This window comes from Haematobia irritans, chromosome 1, assembly GCF_050003625.1.
Source record: "Haematobia irritans isolate KBUSLIRL chromosome 1, ASM5000362v1, whole genome shotgun sequence".
NCBI lineage: Eukaryota > Metazoa > Arthropoda > Insecta > Diptera > Muscidae > Haematobia > Haematobia irritans.
In genome coordinates, this window is record NC_134397.1 from 28,543,724 (window position 1) to 28,564,735 (window position 21,012).

Sequence of the window (21,012 nt, forward strand, 5' to 3'; positions counted from 1 at the left end):
TTTAAATTTTATTCCTATATAAAATTTTGTCAAAATTTTATTTCTATAGAAAATTTTGTCAACATTTTATTTCTATAGAAAATTTTGTCAACATTTTTATTTCTATATAAAATTTTGTCAAATTTTTATTTCTATAGGAGATTTTCTGAAAATTTATTTTTACAGAAAATTTTCTCAAAATTTTATTTCTGCAGAAATTTTTCTCAAAATTTAATTTTTATAAAAAATTTTGTCACAATTTTATTTCTAAGGAAAATTTTGACAAAATTTAATTTCTATAAAAATTTGTGTCCAAATTTTATTTTCTACAGAAAATTTTGTCAAAATTTTAATTATATAGAAAATTTTCTCAAAATATTATTTCTATAGGAAATTTTTCCAAAATTTTATTTGTATAGAAAATTTTCTCAAAACTTTATTTGTATAGAAAATTTTCTCAAAATTTTATTTCTATAGAAAATTTTATTTCCATAGAAAATTTTGTCAAAATTTTATTTCTATAGACATTTTTTCTAAAATTTTATTTTCATATAAAATTTTCGCTAAATTTTATATGTATAGAAAATTTTCTCAAAATTTTATTTCTATAGAAAACTTTGTACAATTTTATTTCTATAGAAAATTTTGTCAAAATTTTATTTCTATCGAAAATTTTGTCAAAATTTTATTTTCTATTGAAAATTTTGTCAAAATTTGAATTCTATAGAAAATGTTATCAAAATTTTAATTCTATAGAAAATGTTATCAAAATTTTAATTCTATAGAAAATGTTATCAAAATTTTATTTCTATAGATAATTTGTTAAATTTTTATTTATTTACAAAATTTTCTGAAAATTTGTTTCTACATAAAATTTTCTCAAAATAGTACTTCTATAGAAATGTTTTTCAAAATTTGATTTCTATAAAAAATGTTGTCAAAATTTTATTTCTATAGAAAATTTTGTCAAAATTTTATTACTATAGAAAATTTTGTTAAATTTTATTTCTATAGAAAATTTTCTCAAAATTTTATTTCCACGAAAATTTTTGTCAAAATATTATTTTTATAGCAAATTTTGTCAAAATTTTATTTCTGTAAACAATTTTGCCAAAACGGTATTTTACGGTAAATTTTGTCAAAACTGTGATCAAGGATATAACTAGGTTAGGTTAGGTGGCAGCCCGATGTATCAGGCTCACTTAGACTATTCAGTCCATTGTGATACCACATTTGTGAACATCTCTCTTATCACTGAGTGCTGCCCAATTCCATGTTAAGCTCAATGACAAGGGACCTGCTTTTTATAGCCGAGTCCGAACAGCGCTCCACATTGCAGTGAAACCACTTCGAAGCTTTGAAACCCTCAGAAATGTCACCAGCATTACTGAGGTGGGATAATCCATAGGAAATTTTTCCAAAATTTTATTTGTATAGAAAATGTTCTAAAATTTCATTTGTATAGACAATTTTTTCAAAATTTTACTTCTATAGAAAATATTCACAAAATTTTATTTTTATAGAAAATTTTTTCAAAATTTTACTTCTATAGAAAATATTCTCAACATTTTATTTGCCAAAATTTTATTTGTATAGAAAATTTTTTCAAAATGTTATTTCTATAGAAAATTTTGTTAAAATTTTATTTATATAGAATATTTTCTCGAAATTTTATTTGTATAGAAATTTTTGCCAAAATTTTATTTTTTATAAAAAACTTTGTCAAAATTTTATTTTCTATAGCAGGTTATATCAAGGATATAACTAGAAGTACCTGTGAGCCGTTTGGTCTTCCCCCTGTGCTACCTCGTCATTTTACCATACAAATTTTTTTAAAAATACATATATACTCGCATGGTCCTATTTAAATGTCAATGTCAAACTACATTCAATCATTTTAGAACTGACATTTTATGTCAAAATCATATATCAAGATTTACAGCAATGTTTTTGGAAGGCAATCTCCTATTTCTAGTTATACATCTAAGCCTTGTAAATGGTCAACTAGAAGAAATTACTGTCTCACTGCAAACTCCATTCGAAGTGTCTATAGAATATAAAAAAATCGAAAAACTATACCAACATCAATGTCTGGGAACAATTATTGAAGAGAAATTTATTCTAACAGCAGCTCACTGTTTTTATCAAAGCCTAAACCCCAAAGATTTTAAAGTGTTGCCATGCCAATCAGAAAATTTGCAAAATCGCTATAACGTTAGTAAAATTTTTATACATAACAAATTTAATCCTTTGCAGGGAAATGATATAGCTTTAATTAAACTTATGGAACCATTAAAACTTGATGGACATTTCCAGAAGAAAATTCCTTATAACAACAAGAAATATTTAGAAGAAAACAAGAGGGGATATGCGATTGGACGAGAGCGGAGGAATAAGAAAATGCAATCGAACAGTTCCGAGATATTATCCCAAGAAAATAACAAATCGAGAAATTCTCTCCTAAAATTAATACCAATTCATATTATATCTAATGAATTATGTCGTCAAAGAAAATTCTATCATATAACCAAAAATCAATTGTGTGCTGTGGCCTATGACTCGCCGGGACCATGTGATGTAAGTTCTAGAATTTATCAATGGCAAATTAATAAATTAATAAAAAAAAATATTCTCTTCCCTTTATTACAGGGAGATTCTGGTGGATCTTTAGTCAATCGTAATTTGACAATACTATGGGGTTTATTATCATATGGCAGATCTGTATGTAAACCATATAGAATTTATGTATTTACGCGAATATCCCCTTATATCGAATGGATCAGTGAAACTATAAAAAATGCTGGATCTTAATGTATCATGAAATATTCATGGAGAATATTATCCTTAAAAAAATTATTTCGAGATCAATGATTATTAATTAAAATCTAGAAAACGATATTAAGAAATTCATCGTTGACCCTTGTTTGTTTTCGATTCAAAAATTTGATAAATCCGTTGTTTTTATTTCCAAGATATTCAAATTTAATGAAAGGACCCAAATTGGTTCTAATTGTGTATGAAAGTCTCTTTACAGACCATCTTTGACCATCTTTTTCACCAAAAATCCATTTAGAACTCATTGCCCTCCATGGTAGTAGAGGTGTGGATAACTATTTGGATAAGAATTCAAATCACTTCAATGTGGTTCTTTTTGTTTTGTTCACATATAAATAAGCACTTCTCTTACCAAAGTTTTTTATTCCTAAGAAAAACTTTAACACCGAAACGAAATAAAAAACCACAGGAATACACAAAAACAAAAACCATCCATAAACTAAGAAATTCTAACTTTATCACAATCTGTAAGTATGGTCTTTTGTCTTAGGTCTTTTGCTCCAGAGAAAAATGATCATTTTTTGTCTACACCAGAGGAGTTGTTTTCCTGCCTTTTACCAAAACAAATTCAAAAGAAAACCAACCGAACGATAACTTTATTACTGTGAAATTTTCATGCTGATTTAAAATGCGAATGAAAAAGGCAATTTTTTGTTTTCTCACTCACCATGGCATTGTTACTATTATACATTCGAAATTTGGTGAAATATGCAAACGAGTGGTAAGGTCTTTTAGTTGCTCTTCAGTGAAATAGAATGGGCCATAAGAATGGAAAATTTGTGTATTCCCCAAAAAATATAGAGAAAAGGGTTACATTGTTTAGACTGATGGTAATACGATGCGGTGTATTTGGGTTCATTAATACATCCAGAGAAGGATAATAATCACAACTCAGTATATTTGACAATAATTACTTACCATACATGAGTTTTTCAGGGGTCATACCATAGATCAACTGCTTGTTTGACTAACATATATGTTACACGCAAAAAAATAATTCTTTCCTCCCAAACGAAATTTTAGACAAACAAAGTTCGTTTCTCATTTGCTTTTCGCTGTAAGGAAGTGTATTTGGAAGAAAAGTATATACTTTTTGTGATAAACGTTTATTCTTTTCCAGGATGTAAAAACAATTTCATAAAGACTAACTCAAAAAAAAAATTTTTTTCTGGCTAATTGCATTTTCCCTCACATCTTTCTCACTTCCACGAAGATTTTTAGTTCTTAACACATTTTTCTGTAATACAAACAATGTAGAAGAAATTATACGATTTTATAAATTTTTAAAATTTTTTTACCTTTCGCCTGGACGGAGAATCGAACCGCGGACCATGCACTTTGTAAGCCAACACACTAACCACTGAGCTATGTACCTGTTATGGTCATCAATAGATAAATATCCATATAAGTTATATTTATATAGCATAGCTTGCGGCGCCCACGAACCGAATAAACAAAGTTTATTTAACAGAAACAAACATTTAGTTTGGCACCGTGGAGCAGTGGTTGCTACGTCTGACTCTCATGCCGAGGGTCGTGGGTTCGATCCCTGCTTCGACCAAAGTTTTTTTTTTTTTTTTTTTTACATACATTCTACATATGTTCGGAAGATTCCGAAAAAAATGTTCAACATTACATTGTACTATATTAAATTTTGAACTGTAAAATGTGTTTTATTAAAGACCAAAAGTCAGAAAAGAACAGTGTTTGATATAAACGAAATGGACTCTGTTGTTGTTTCAAAAATAACTTTTTTTATTGAAAAAATAAAAACTTTGTAACAAACGAATTTTTTTGGTGATAAAAGTTTAAAATTTTCGAAGCAATTCAAAAAACTCTAACAAAAGAAAAACGTTTTCGGTACACGTTTTCCAAACGTTTTTTTCTTTGCGTGTACAATCCACATTTTTCCCATTACTTGTCCATGCTTTCAATGAAGTAAAAATCGAAAGACGAAAACTGTTATTCCTATAGAAAATTTAGTCAAAATTGTATTCCTATAGAAAATGTAGGCAATTTTTTTTTATAAGAAATTTTGTCAAAATTTAATTTATGTAGAACATTTTGTTAAACTTTAATTTCTATAGAAAAATTTGTCAAAATTTTAATTCTATAGAAAATCTTTGCCAAAATTTATTCTTATAGAACATTTTTGACAAAATTTATATCCCAAGAAAATTTTGTAAAAATTTTATTTATAAAGAAAATTTTGTTAAAATTTTATTTCTATAGAAAATTTTGTCAAACTTTCATTTCTATAGAAAATTTTGTCCAACTTTCATTTCTATAAAAAATTTTGTCAAAATTTCATTTCTATAGGAAATTTTGTCAAAATTTTATTTCTATAGAAAATTTTGTCCGAATTTTAGTTCTATACCAAAATTTTATCAAATTTTTTGTCAAAAATTTATTTCCTAAGAAAATTTTGTAAAAATTTTATTTCTTTAGAAAAATTTGTCAAAACTTTAATCGTATAGAAAATTTTGTCAAAATTTTATTTCTATAGAAAATTTCATCAAAATTTTATTTCTATAGAAAATTTCATCAAAATTTTATTTCTATGGAAATCTTTGTCAAAATTTAATTTCTATAGAAAATTTTGTCAAAATATTATTTCTACAGATAATTTCGTCAAAATTTAATTTCTATAGAAAATTTTGTCAAAATTTGATTTTTACAGAAAATTTTGTCAAAATTTTAATTCTATAAAAAATTTTATCAAAATTTTATTTCTATAGAAAAATTTGTCAAAATTTTATTTCTATAGAAAATTTCGTCCAACTTTCATTTCCATAGAAAATTTATTTTTGTAGAAAATTTTGTCAAAATTTCACTTCTATAGAAAATTTTGTCAAAATTTTATTTCTATAGAAAATTTTGTCAAAATTTTATTTCTATCGAAAATTTTGTCAAAATTTTAATTCTATAGACAATTTCGTCAAAATTTTATTTCTGTAGAAAATTTAATCAAAATTTTATTTCTATAGAAAATTTCATCAAAATTTTATTTCTATAGAAAATGTTGTCAAAATTTTATTTCTGCAGAAAATTTTGTCACAATTTCATTTCTATAGAGAGTTTTGTCCAACTTTCATTTCTATCGAAAATTTTATCAAAATTTAATTTCTATAAGAAATTTTGTTTAAATTTCATTTCTATAGGAAATTTTGTCAAAATTTCATATCTTTAGGAAATTTTGTCAAAATTTTAATTCTATAGAAAATTTTGTCAAAATCATATTTCTATAGAAAATTTTGCAAAAATTTTATTTTTTGTAAAAAACTTTGTCTAATTTTTATTTTCCATAGCAAATGTTTTCAAAATTTTATTTCTATAAAAAGTTCTGTCAATATTTTGTTTCTAAAGAAAATTTTGTCAATATTTTGTTTTTAAAGAAAATTTTGTCAATATTTTATTTCTATAGAAAATTTTGTCAAAATTTTATTTCTAAAGAAATCTTTGTCAAAATTTAATTTCTATAGAAATATTTGTCAAAATTTAATTTCTATAGAAAATCTTGTCAAAATTTTAATTCTATAGACAATTGCGTCAAAATGTTATTTCTGTAGAAAATTTAATCAAAATTTTATTTCTATAGAAAATTTCATCAAAATTTTATTTCTATAGAAAATGTTGTCAAAATTTTATTTCTGTAGAAAATGTTGTCAAAATTTTATTTCTATAGAATATTTTGTCAAAATTTTATTTCTATAGAAAATTTTGTCAAAATTTTATTTCTATAGAAAATTTTTGCCAAAAATTTATTTGCTAAGAAAATTTTGTAAAAATGTTATTTCGTTAGAAATTTTTGTCAAAACTTTAATTCTATAGAAAATTTTGTCAAAATTTTATTTCTATAGAAAATTTTGTCAAAATTTTATTTCTATAGAAAATTTTGTCAAAATTTTATTTCTATAGAAAATTTTGTAAAAATTTGCTTTCTATAGAAAATTTTGTCAAAATTTTATTTCTAAAGGGTGATACGGCCAAAATTTGGTCAATATAAACTTGACGTATTTCTTTCAACTTTGCATTTAAGAAACCTGAACACCCCTCATTTTGAAGGTGTGTGTGTGTAGAATGTTGCTCTTATTTTGGAATTCACTCTTCAGTTGTCAAAATGCCGTCCAAGCAAGAAGAGCAGCGTATCAAAATTTTGCTCGCGCATCGCGAAAATCCGAGCTACTCGCACGCAAAGCTGGCAAAATCGCTAAAAGTTGCCAAATCAACCGCTGCAAATGTAATTAAGGTGTTTGGGGAACGTTTGTCGACAGCCAGGAAGTCTGGATCGGGGGGAAATCGAAAACCGGAAGCCGCTTAGACGACAAAGAGAGTTGCCGGTAGTTTCAAACGAAACCCTAACCTCTCTCTCCGAGATGCCGCAAATAAGCTGGGTGTATCGTCTACAACCGTGCATCGAGCCAAAAAACGAGCCGGACTATCGACTTACAAGAAGGTAGTGACTCCAAATCGCGATGATAAACAAAATACGACGGCCAAAGCGCGATCCCGGAGGCTGTACACGACGATGCTGACGAAGTTTGACTGCGTGGTATTGGATGACGAAACCTACGTCAAAGCCGACTACAAGCAGCTTCCGGGACAGGAGTTTTATACGATAAAAGGAAGGGGAAAGGTAGCAGCTATTTTCAAGCACATAAAACTGTCAAAGTTCGCAAAGAAATATCTGGTTTGGCAAGCCATCTGTACCTGTGGCTTGAAAAGCAGCATTTTCATAGCTTCCGGGACTGTCAAATTTACGTGAAAGAGTGTTTGAATGAACGTCTGCTGCCTTTCCTGAAGAAACACGGTTGTTCCGTACTGTTTTGGCCAGATTTGGCATCTTGCCATTACGGTAAAAAGGTCATGGAGTGGTACGCCGCCAACAACGTGCAGATGGTTCCCAAGGACAAGAACCCTCCCAACACGCCAGAGCTCCGCCCAATTGAGATATACTGGGCTATTGTCAAGCGGAACCTAAAGAAGACCAAAAAAACTGCTAAGGACGAGCAGCAGTTCAAGGCAAACTGGCTTTCTGCGGCGAAGAAGGTGGACAAGGTGGCTGTACAAAATCTGATGGCAGGTGTCAAGCGTGAGGCCCGGCAATTCGGATTTGGAAAAGCGAAAGCCTAACTGAATATTTTTCCCGAATTTTATACTAATTGAACTTGAAAACGAAATTTAATTTGATTTTTTAAATAAACGATTTCACCGATTTACACGCGTTTTCCCTTGACCAAATTTTGACCGTATCACCCTTTATAGAAAATTTTGTCAAAATTTTATTTCTATAGAAAATTTGTCAAAATTTTATTTCTATAGAAAATTTTTTACAAAAATTTATTTCCTAAGAACATTTTGTAAAAATTTTATTTCTATAGAAAATATTGTCAAAATTTTATTTCTATAGAAAATTTTTTTCAAAAATTTATTTCCTAAGAACACTTTGTAAAAATTTTATTTCTATAGAAAATATTGTCAAAATTTGATTTCTATAGAAAAATTTGTCACAATTTGAATTCTATCGAAAATTTTGTCAAAATTTTATTTCTATAGAAAATTTTGTCCAACTTTCATTTCTATAGAAAATTTTGTCAAAATTTCATTTCCATAGGTAATTTTGTCAAAATTTCATTTCTATAGGAAATTTTGTCAAAATTTCATTTCTATGGGAAATTTTGTCAAAATTTTAATTCTATAGAAAATGTTGTCAAAATTTTATTTCTACAGCAAAATTTTATCAAAATTTTATTTCTATAGAAAATTTTTGCCAAAGATGTATTTCCTAAGAAAATTTTGTAATAATTTTATTTCTTTAGAAAATTTTGTCAAAACTTTAATTCTATAGAAAATTTTGTCAAAATTTTATTTCTATAGACAATTTCGTCAAAATTTTATTTCTATAGAAAATTTCATCAAAATGTTATTTCTATAGAAAATTTTGTCAAAATTTTATTTCTATAGAAAATTTTGTAAAAATTTTATTTCTATAGAAAATTTTGTAAAAATTTTATTTCTATAGAAAATTTTGTCAAAATTTTATTTCTATAGCAAAATTTTGTCAAAATTTTATTTCTATAGCAGAATTTTATCAAAATTTTATTTCTATAGAAAATTTTGTCAAAATTTTATTTCTATAGAAAATTTTATCAAAATTTTATTTCTATAGAAAATTTTATCAAAATTTTATTTCTATAGAAAACTTTTGCCAAAAATATATTTCCTAAGAAAATTTTGTAAAAAATTTATTTCTTTAGAAAATTTTGTCAAAATTTTAATTCTATAGAAAATTTTTCAAAATTTTGTTTCTATAGACAATTTCGTAAAAATTTTATTTCTATAGAAAATTTTGTCAACATTTTATTTCCAAAGAAAATTTCTGAAGTACCTTTTAGTTGAAGAGGAATATTTTCAAAATCTACCAAAACATCAACAATTCGAGCAATTTACCAAACAGTAAAAAACTATTTTTGGTAGAACTCTACCAACTCTTTAGGCGGACCATCGATTGGAGGGCACGGTCCAATCGACGACCCGTCTGAATTCATTTATAATTCGCATTGGTGATTTTATAATCCCCATGATTGAAGCAGTTTCTAGGAAAAAAATAATTAAATCATTTCATTTCATGATCAAATCTAACAAATATTTTTATGCACATATTGCGCTTTTTATGTTTAAAATCATTCACACCAATTGTATCACCCTTTTCCAAAACTGGACTAAACCTTTACGATTTCTTCCATATTTTTGTGTAATGCGCTCATGTAGCCTGAATAGCTAAAACCAAATTTTGTATTATCCAAGAGAATAACTTCGTATACAGATTGTCTATCTGTGTATGTGTGAGAGAGTTCGCAATAAAAACAACATTTTAATCATTTTGATCAAGAACGTCCTGCGTCAAGAATTTTATTGTTTAGTTGATGTTATGCCGCCATCATATTTGAACAACAACACATTTTAACAAGTTCATTATCAGCTTCAATGTATCTGGCCAACAGCAATGCTGATCTTCTTTACGCCGCTCATTTTCAGCTTAACCAGACCAAAAATCTGACTGGCAGACTGTTTGAAGAAACAGACAGACAGCTATGCGCCATCATTTAGATTGTATTTCATGAGATTTTTTTGAGCAGTTTTTTTTCTCTTCCTGGACTTTGCTTGAATTTCAGTGGAAATCCCCTTCGAAAAAAAAACGACAACAAAAAGAAGTGTGTGGTCACTTATTCTTTTGGAAATTGATTTTTTATGGAGATATTTAAAGTGATTTATGTCATGATGCATTTCCTCAAGGGTAGCCGATTGGCTTAGACTCTCACTGGTGGTGGTGCTAGAAGATCAGTGAAATCCTTTGGTGATCTGAGCTCGTTAAACAATTTGATTGTTTTCTGGCCCAGAACGGTAGCCAACATTAATGGTCTCGTGCTAGCGATTGACATCAGGGTTAAGACCCTGGTCTTTCGGCATTGTATTTTGGCAAATTTCACAAATATGGATATGCATGCTAAATCAATTTAGAGGATTTGGTTTTCAGTATTTGAAGAAATTTCACTATAAAGGTGAGTACTAAGTTCGAGTTTAGCCGCTAAAGTGAAAAGTAAATCAGTAAAAAACGGCACAAAATTATACATATTTGTTGCAAATTTTATTATAACTTAATGGGGAATAGCCCAAAGCAAATTTTCACAAAGTTTTTATTCCTTAAAATGGATTATGAAAGAAAAGTAATCTTGAAAAAATGACGAGTTTAGCGGCTAAACTCGAACTTAATATCCACCTGAAGCAAGGAAAATTGCATATTATGAAAAATGATTTATGAACATTAACACACGAAAATATCTACTAAACCCAATTCGCTGTAATTTTAGTAGATGAAAAATAATCTCATCTAAAAGAAAATGAAAAAATGAGATATCCACAAAACTATGATGGAAATTATTTTACCCCAATATTTACAAAAGTAAGCGAACATTAGTCATGTGTAGTTCGAAAAATTTTATCATTATTGGTTTAGTGTTACTACCGAACTTTAGAAGTTAAATTACAAATAAAATATATTTGACAATATAAATAAAATAATTGGTGGGCATTAATCTCAATATCAAATAAAGCGAGATTCCTATTACACCCATCTACTATGCAACGGTATAACAGGTATATCGGTATGAAAGTGAAAATAAAATTTTAGATCTTTCCCATAGCTTTTAAACGTTGAGCAATTGTTTGTTGTGCAACATTTAACAATGCTGTCATTTGCTCAAAGTGTGATCTCCTTCAATAACGTTTGTAATTCGGCGTCTTCAAACTTTTTTGGTGGTATTCCACGTTCTTCATTTCCCAAATCAAAATCATTATGAAACCATATTTTGCATGTTGCTTCCGATAGAGCATGATTACCGACAAACATTCGATGCGACACTGCAGCACTTTTCTTCAAATGAAAACAAAACATTAATGCTTTCCGCAAATCATCACAAAATTCGACATTTTTAACACGATGAAAAAATATGATATTGTCTCTTCAATAACTTGATGTATACTAAATATTTTTCACAGATGTCATAGCAAACAAACAACAAAAAATAAGAGCTCGTTCACAACAAATGTTCCCTATCGAGACATTTGTATCTTGACGCTCACTTCATACCGGTATACCTATCTCTTTATCCAATTGAATGGTAAGCTTCTTTCCTTCAAATATCATAATAATTAACTAAGACTTAAATATAAAATCAATATATTGTTAAATAGATGCAATAACATTATTAGAATGTGTAATAAACAATAGTGAGGAATTAAACCCCATTCAGTATGCCGAGATTCCTACTGTTTCCATCTACTAAGTAACTCAAACTATTAATCAAATATCCGCAATAGAATTATGAGGTCCAGGAAGAGTTCAAAATTTCCTGAATATTCAAATTTGCCTAAAACATAATAATCAATGTATGGATTTTGGGCGCTAAAGATATTTTAATTTATTTAAAGCTCTTTTTTCATCGAAATCATCAGGGTATAGAAAAATTTATGTTCTTTAAGAATTTTTTTATTTTATTTATTTATGCAATGTATCTAACATGAAGTTTTCTGGATAAAAAATTACTATGATTTTTTTTTGCTAGAAGCGAAATATAATTTTATCTTCAACAATAATTTTGCTCAATAACCATAGGCCATTAACCTCAAATCAATATGTTGAGATTTTTAGAAAAATTAAATTTCTTTAATAAACATTTTAATTTTATTTTGTTTAGTTTGCAATATAATCAACTTAAAATTTAAAATAAATTCTAAGATTTGTAGAAGCAAAATATAATTTCCTCTTCATCAATAACATTTTGCCCAATAACCATAGGCCATTAAAAGCAATAACCTCAAATATGTTAAGATTCCTACTGCACACATCTACTAGGTAATGGTAACGCAACAAATTTAATAATACCAATGGAACTTTTTCAAAAAAACAAAATTAATAACTAATTAGAATATGAACATATAAAAACACTCTACAGAGTATGGAAGTAATTACCAATATTGTACAATGATTTATACAATTTAAAATACTAGCATTTTAACACATTCACACATTTTTCCTACACAGCAAAAAAATAGTACTTTTTGGCTTCATTCCTTATGATTTAATCGATTTAAATATTTAATAATTGAATCACGAACATGTTAATATCAATCAGCAACACGAAATATTAACGAAATTTGTCGTTAAAATTGAGTCAATGAAAAAAAGCGTACATAAAATGAAATTTTTATTATTGTGAATAATTTTCTATTGGATAGCAAAACATTTCGTACTATAAATGCATATATTTCTTAATGCAAAATTTTCGGTGTGTCAATGAAAACATTTCGTTTGCTTAATTTTAAGGAAATTTTCTTGCTGTGTACCTCATAATGGAAGCATTTGAAAATAATTCTCTAATGATTTTATCGATTTGATCATTAACAACTATTGACTTATTTGTGCTGACCTCATGGCCAAATAGTAGCAAGTAAATTTATATTACGCAAAGAAACCATTAATAATAACAAAATAATATAACGAGATTCCTACTATACCCTTCTACTATGCAATAAATAGTATGTCAAATACCTCAAAAATGAATCATTTGTTCTTCCAAAGGAAAAATTAATAATTTAAAATAATTTCTCTATATAAAATAATTGGCTTTGAGTTTTATTAGATTACATATGCTGGGTGCTTCTTATACCTTCTAGATATAATGAAGCCAAGTACCCAAATTGACAACGAATATGACAAATACTTCTATTAGGTATTTACAGGTGATATCTTTAACAACTATCTTTCGCCGAAAACTGTGGAGGTCATTAAACACTCTACTACCAAACAAAAACATAACAAAACAATATAACGAGATTCCTACTGCACCCATCTACTATGTCATAAATAATATATCAAATACTTCCAACTAAATGCTGCAAATTTTTTCTTCTTCCAGAGCAATAACTTATAAAAATTTCTATATATGTGAATTGATCAAATTGGTTTTGAGTTTAGTTTTTGTGAATAATGTTATGTAGTCCTTATTTGGGAGGATGCAGCCACGTATCCAAGCTGACAACGAATATGACAAATACTTCTATTAGATATTAACAAGTGATACCTTTCTTTAACTATCTTTCACCGAAAACTGTTGGAGGCCTTAACCACTCTAGTACCAAACGAAAACATAACTTCTTCATCCTGTTCAAGGTATTATTGCCAAAATGTGACACACACACTCCAATTTCCTGAACTACCCATAACCAACTGTGCCAATGTCAGAAGATTGGCGACATACTGTGTCCTTCTCGTATCATGAATATTGTTTTGTTAAATCTTTTTTTTTATTATTTTAGTTTGTACTAAAGCCGTGATATTTTCAACGCTTTTTATAGAATTTCTGGGCCTTACAATGTCTGCCTTGATTTTGGTGGTGAGGGTGGGGTGTCAAGTTTTTTTGTTACTGATTACGAATTGCTGATTTGATTACAGGGAAATATAATATGTTTATATAGATTAGAGATGACGTTGGAGAAGGCTTTTCTTTAATCCAGGAAAATCACAAAATTTTTAATCAGACGAAGATTATGTATCTTCCGCATATGATCGAAAAAGATGTCATTATTTATTGCTTAGTAGATAGGTACAGTAGGAATCTGGTTATATTGTTTTGTTATTAACCCTTTGACCACCGTTGTCCACTTAGGACGACATTCTAAAACGATGCCAAACTCTACTTTTCCACTTAGTTTCGATTCATTTCTCGATGTTATTTCAAAGTAAGCTATAAATATTTTCCATATGCACTTTTATGCACTTCTTTAACACTAAACGAAAAATACGAAATTTTAAGACCATTTTTCTATTGTATGTCTCTAGTAAATGCTCATTCATACAAAAAGTATTGCTGATATTTTTCGGGTTCTTTTTTGTATTGTTTCTCACACTTCGGAAAATATTATAGGCGCGATTGCACTTGAGCCAAAAGTAATCTACTAAAATTTTACCAACAACCTACCAAACAAAAAAATTTTATTTTGCAAAATTTTATGTCTGTAGAAAATTTTGTCAAAATGTTATTTCTATAGAAAGTTTTGTCAAAATGTTATTTCTATAGAAATTTGTTTCAAAATTTTATTTCTATAGAAAATTTTGTCAAAATTTTATTTCTATAGCAAATTATCAAAATTTTATTTCTATAGAAAATTGTCAAAATTTTATTTCTATAGACAATTTTCTTCGAATTTAATTTCTATAGAAAATTTCGTCAAAATTTTATTTCTATAGAAAACTTTGGGGACATACTGTGTCCTTCTCGTATCATGAATATTGTTTTGTTAATTTTTTTTTTATTATTTTAGTTTGTACTAAAGCCGTGATATTTTCAACGCTTTTTAAAGAATTTCTGGGCCTTACAATGTCTGTCTTGATTTTGGTGGTGAGGGTGGGATGCCAAGTTTTTTTTTTACTGATTACGAATTGCTGATTTGATTACAGAGAAATGTAATATGTTTATATGGATTAGAGATGACGTTGGAGAAGATTTTTCTTTAATCCAGGGAAATCACAAAATTTTTAATCAGACGAAGATTATGTATCTTCCGCATATGATCATTATTTATTGCATGGTAGATGGGTACAGTAGGAATCTCGTTATATTGTTTTGTTATTAATCCTTTGACCACCGTTGTCCACTTAGGAGGACATTCGAAAATTTTATGTCTATAGAAAATTTTGTCAAAATTTTATTTCTATAGAAAATTTTGTCAACATGTTCAAATGTTCTCCAAATTTAATTTCTATAAAAAAATTTTGTCAAAATTTTATTTCTATAGAAAATTTTGTCAACATTTTATTTCTATAGAAAATGTTCTACAAATTTAATTTCTATAAAAAATTTTGTCAAAATTTAATTTCTATAGAAAAATTTATTTATAAATTCGTAAGGCCATTTGGTCACAATTCAACAATCAAGTTTACAGAACAAGTTTGTTTTGTAAGCAGTAAAATTGTAAAAATTTAATTTTGTTATATGTTAAAGCAAAAGAATTTCTTGTCCATTCCTAGAAGAGCTTTTTTAGGCTGGAAAATTACCTGGTGTTTAAAAATAATTCACACAGTAAACTTTCCGCAAAATCGCACACAAAAAATTGCTATTAAATTTTTTTTAGCAAAGCCTACTCAACGTTTATTTTAACAGGTGCTGACTTAGCACTTTTACACATCATAAAAACAGATATATATTTAATATTTTTTGGTAAACTATGTATTTTTGATTTATCTGTCGATCTGCATCTTAATCCATTTTTTTTTTTGTAAAAGGTTGACTTAGCACCTTTACACATTAAGCTAACGATATTGACTTTTAGTCAAGAAAAAAAAAACGATGTACCAGAGTAAAGGATATTCTATGCTAAGCAAAGTTCGCTCACGACTATATTTTTTTCAGTGTAAGGAGATTTTCATAAAAACCCGGTAAAGGCCATGCTAATTATCCACGGCATAGCCTACAAACAATAAAAAATGCAAAAACCCAGCAACTAAAGGCTATATCGAAAATCTCCCGATGATGATGATGGTGCTGGTGGTAGTGTTGAAGACATTGTTAAGTGTTATGAACTTTAAACTTTATTTGTGTATTGTTCTCCAATATAGATTTTGATGGAGAATGGCAATGAAGGCATTTGGATAAAAGCTTGAACGCCTGCTGGGTTCCCAAAGAATGAAGACGAAATGAAGGAGTAGGAAATTCTCGTAATTTCCTCTTTACGTCTACCAAACAAAAAAAGAAATCCTCTATTGTTCTTCCTTGAAATATAAGTGTGCTTATACACATACATATGTGATAAAGTTGTGCCTTATGGTGAAAGATGATTTACTATAGCCATGGAAAATGATTGGGTGGGCCAATTAAGTAAAATTTCCAAGATATGCTCCGTTTTTTTTTTTTTTTGTTTTCTACAAAGTCTCCAAAACAAGGCGCCAATTCAAAGTATGTTCACAGTTGAAAACATCACGACAGGAAGTGACATGGAAACCACACTTCATAGCAGCTCAAGCTTCATCCATAGCCTTCAGCACAGCTAATGAAAGAATGAATCTCAAACATGACCAAAGGATCTGTCTGGGTGTTCCGTATATGATGTGATTTAAATAAAGCCATTTGATGTTCCCCCAAAATCAAACCCTCAAACTGTGTAGTAGTAGCAAACAACGTATCAACAATTAAGACAGTAGTCCAAAGGTGAAGACCTCCGTTTTTTTGGAGAAAAAAAAAAAACGGAAAAAACAAACAAAATCAGGAAGGTGTGCATAATTAATTCGCACAAACTTTCAGACGACTATTGATCGATGCAAGCCACGAACTACAATCGATACATATAAACGAACATAAATGTCTGCCAACGTAGACATAAAAATCGATACAAGGGTAAAATAAAAGATACAAAAAGAAAACGCATATCAGGCCATCGAAAATCCGCAGAATTCATTTTTTGTTTTGTTTGAGGCCACACTCAGCTACACGCTATAAAGACCAAGGAACTATTAAATATTTCGATGAGTATGTAACGATATTATATGGATTTTTTTTCATGTCAGTCTGATATCGAAACAAGCGATTTATGTTCAAATATATGATTTCATTTACAACATTTTTGAACGTATGTCGCTTATTTCTATATCTAATATGAGAAAAAAAAATCAATCAAAAATCGTTACCAACTGGCCGAAATTTTCTCTATAGAAATTTTTTTATAAAATGTTCTCTATAGAATTTTTTATTCCCTCCTTTTTTATGTTCTCTATAGAGAACATTTTTTTATAAAATGTTCTCTATAGATTTTTTTTATACCCTCCACCATAGGATGGGGGGTATATTAACTTTGTCATTCCGTTTGTAACACATCGAAATATTGCTCTAAGACCCCATAAAGTATATATATATATATTCTGGGTCGTGGTCAAATTCTGAGTCGATCTAATCATGTCCGTCCGTCTGTTGAAATCACGCTAACTTTCGAACGAAACAATCTATGGACTTGAAACTTGGCATAAGTAGTTGTTATTGATGTAGGTCGGATGGTATTGCAAATGGACCAAATCGGTCCACTTTTACGTATAGTCCCCATATAAACCAATTCCCAGATATGGCTTGCGAAGCCTCTAAGAGAAGCAAATTTCATCCGAACCGGCTGAAATTTGGTACATGGTTTTGGTATATGGTCTCTAACAACCATGCAAAAAATGGTCCATATCGGTCCATAATTATATATAGCCCCCATATAAACCGATCCCCAGATATGGCTTGCGGAGCCTCTAAGAGAAGCAAATTTCATCTGAACCGGTTGAAATTTGGAACATGGTGTTAGTATATGGTCTCTAACAACGGTGCCAGAATTGGTCCATATCGGTTCATAATTATATATAGCCCCCATATAAACCGATCCCCAGATATGGCTTGCGGAGCCTCTAAGAGAAGCAAATTTCATCCGAACCGGTTGAAATTTGGAACATGGTGTTAGTATATGGTCTCTAATAACCGTGCGGGAATTAGTCCATATCGGTCCATAATTATATATAGCCTCCATATAAACCAATCCCCAGATATAGCTTGCGGAGCCTCTAAGAAAAGCATATTTCATCCGATCCGGCTGAAATTTGGTATATGGTGTTGGTATATGGTCTCTAACAACCGTGCCAGAATTGGTCCATATCGGTCCATAATTATATATAGCCCCCATATAAACCGTTCTCCAGATTTGACCTCCGGAGCCTAAAAGAGAAGCAAATTTCATCCGATCAGGCTGAAATTTGGTACATGGTGTTGTTATATGGTCTCTAATAACCATGCAAAAATTGGTTCACATCGGTCCATAATTATATATAGCCCCCATATAAACCGATCCCCAGATTTGGCTTGCGGAGCCTCAAAGAGAATAAAATTTCATCCGATCCGGCTGAAATTTGGTACATGATGTTGGTATATGGTCTCTAACAACCATGCAAAAATTGGTCCATATCGGTCCTTAATTATATATAGCCCCCATATAAACCGATCCCCAGATATGGCTTGCGGAGCCTCTAAGAGAAGCAAATTTCATCCGAACCGGTTGAAATTTGGAACATGGTGTTAGTATATGGTCTCTAACAACCGTGCGGGAATTAGTCCATATCGGTCCATAATTATATATAGCCTCCATATAAACCAATCCCCAGATATAGCTTGCGGAGCCTCTAAGAAAAGCATATTTCATCCGAACCGGTTGAAATTTGGAACATGGTGTTAGTATATGGTCTCTAACAACCGTGCCAGAATTGGTCCATATCGGTCCATAATTATATATAGCCCCCATATAAACCGTTCTCCAGATTTGACCTCCGGAGCCTCTTGGAGGAGCAAAATTCATCCGATCCGGTTCAAATGTGGAACGTGGTGTTAATATATGGTCTCTAACATCCATGCAAAAATTGGTCCAAATCGGTTCACAATTATAAAGGTGGTTAAATTGTAAGGGCCGATGTTGAATGTGAACCACACCTAAACGTCAAGTTTTTTCCGAATTTTATTTGACATTTCTCTATTTCAGACTTACTCAATTTGAACCATGGAGAGATACACAAACCAACAACGTGTTAAAGTTATCCAGACTTATTATGAAAATGGGCGTTCAAATCAAAATGCATATCGTGCACTTCGTGTGCAAAAATTGTGGAAAAATTCGAGCAAACCGGGTCTGTAGAATATGTGAGAACACCAGTGCATGCTCGTATCACAATGGACTGAATAGTCTAAGTGAGTCTGATACATCGGGCTGCCACATAACATGCTCGTACTGCAGAAAATATTGCTGCTGTTCGCGATAGTGTGGCTGAAGAGCCGTCCACCTCAACTCGTCGTCATGCCCAACAATTGCACCTCTCACGCTCGTCGTTGATGAACATTATGCATAAAGACTTGCATTTACACGCTTACAAGGTGCAATTGGCTCAAGAACTAAAGCCTCTTGACCATTCCAAATGTCGTGAATGGGCAGAATGGTTCCAAGAAATGGCAACAGTGGATGATCAATTTTCGAAGAAAATCACCTTCAATGATGGGGCACATTTTCACCTCAGTGGATTCGTCAATAAACAGAATTGCCGCATTTGGGCGAATGAGAATCCAAGAGTGATTGTCGAAAAACCAATGCACCCAAAAAGAGTGACTGTTTGGTGCGGTTTATGGGCTGGCGGCATCATCGGGCCGTATTTTTTCCAAAATGAGGCCAGTCAGGCAGTTACTGTGAATGGTGTTCGCTATCGTGAGATGATAACGAACTTTTTATGGCCCGAATTGGAAGATATGGATGTGGACGATATGTGGTTTCAGCAGGACGGTGCCACTTGCCACACAGCTAACGAAACAATGGCTCTTTTGAGCAACAAATTCAATGGCCGTGTTATCTCACGTAATGACGATGTCAATTGGCCGCAAAGATCATGTGATTTGACACCGTTGGACTTTTTTCTTTGGGGTTATTTGAAAGAAAAAGTGTACGTCGATAAGCCAGCAACAATTCAAAAGCTAAAGGATGAGATAATTCGGCACATTAAAGGCATAGGACCTCCATTATGCCTCAGCGTCATCGAAAATTTGGACCATCAGATGAAGGTGTGCCACCGAGGTCGCGGCGCCCATTTGGCCTATATTTTGTTCCATACATAATTGAGTAATACCAATATATCATAATAAAATAAAATTACAATAATTTCCTAAATAGTTTGTGTTTTATTCAAAATCAACATCGGCCCTTGAAGTCCTCATATAAACCGATCCCCAGATTTGATCTCCGGAGCCTCTTGCATTAGCAAAATTCATCCGATCCGGTTCAAATTTGGAACGTGGCGTTAGTATATGGCCGCTAACAATCATACCAAAATTGGTCCATATCGGTTTATAGAAGAATATAGCCGATCTCGAATCACACAAAAATTGGTCCATATCGGTTCATAATCATGGTTGCCACTCGAGCCAAAAATAATCTACCAAAATGTTATTTCTATAGAAAATTTTGTCAAAATATTATTTCAAAAGAAAATTTTGTTAAAATTTTATTTCTATAGAAAATTTTGTTAAAATTTAATTTCTATAGAAAATTTTGTCAAAACTTGATTTCTATAGAAAATTTTGTCAACATTTTATTTCTATAGAAAATTTTGTGAAAATTTTGTCAAAATTTTATTTCTATAGAAAACTTTGTCAAACTGAGTTATATACGTATTTAATCGGTATTTTTTAATTTAATATATACTACGTATGGAATTACTTACAATTTAGAAGACGTTGTTAGGAGGTTTTAAGATACCTTGCCATCCGGCAAGCGTTGCCGCAACATAAGTAATTCGATTGTGGATGGCAGTGTTTAGAAGAAGTTTCTACGCAATACATGGTGGAGGGTAACATACATAAGCTTCGGCCTGGCCGAACTTACGGCCATATATACTTGTTTTATAAAATGTTTTCTACAGAATTTTTTATATAAAATGTTTTCTATGGAAAATTTTTTTTAAAAAATTGTCTGATTTTTTTTTAAATTTTCTCTATAGAAAATTTTTTATAAAATTTTCTCTAAAGAGAATTTTTTTTAAAGCAGTCTCCATGGAAATTTAAAAAAAATTCTGATTCAATCACGAAA

At 29.9% G+C, this 21,012-nt stretch overlaps 1 protein-coding gene across 4 annotated transcripts in view; it reads left to right on the forward strand.

The window, feature by feature from the left end:
- The window catches only part of LOC142220514 (prostate-specific antigen-like), a 51,972-nt gene extending 49,042 nt beyond the window's left edge, over positions 1–2,930 (forward strand). For all 4 annotated transcript variants that reach the window (XM_075289698.1, XM_075289696.1, XM_075289699.1 and 1 more), the window contains exons 2-3: positions 2,236–2,556; positions 2,629–2,930. In XM_075289698.1, coding sequence (XP_075145813.1) covers positions 2,263–2,556; positions 2,629–2,790 — 456 coding nt within the window. In that variant the 5' untranslated portion in view covers positions 2,236–2,262 and the 3' untranslated portion in view covers positions 2,791–2,930. The remainder of the gene's footprint in view (positions 1–2,235; positions 2,557–2,628) is intronic.
- Positions 2,931–21,012: the final 18,082 nt, after the last annotated feature.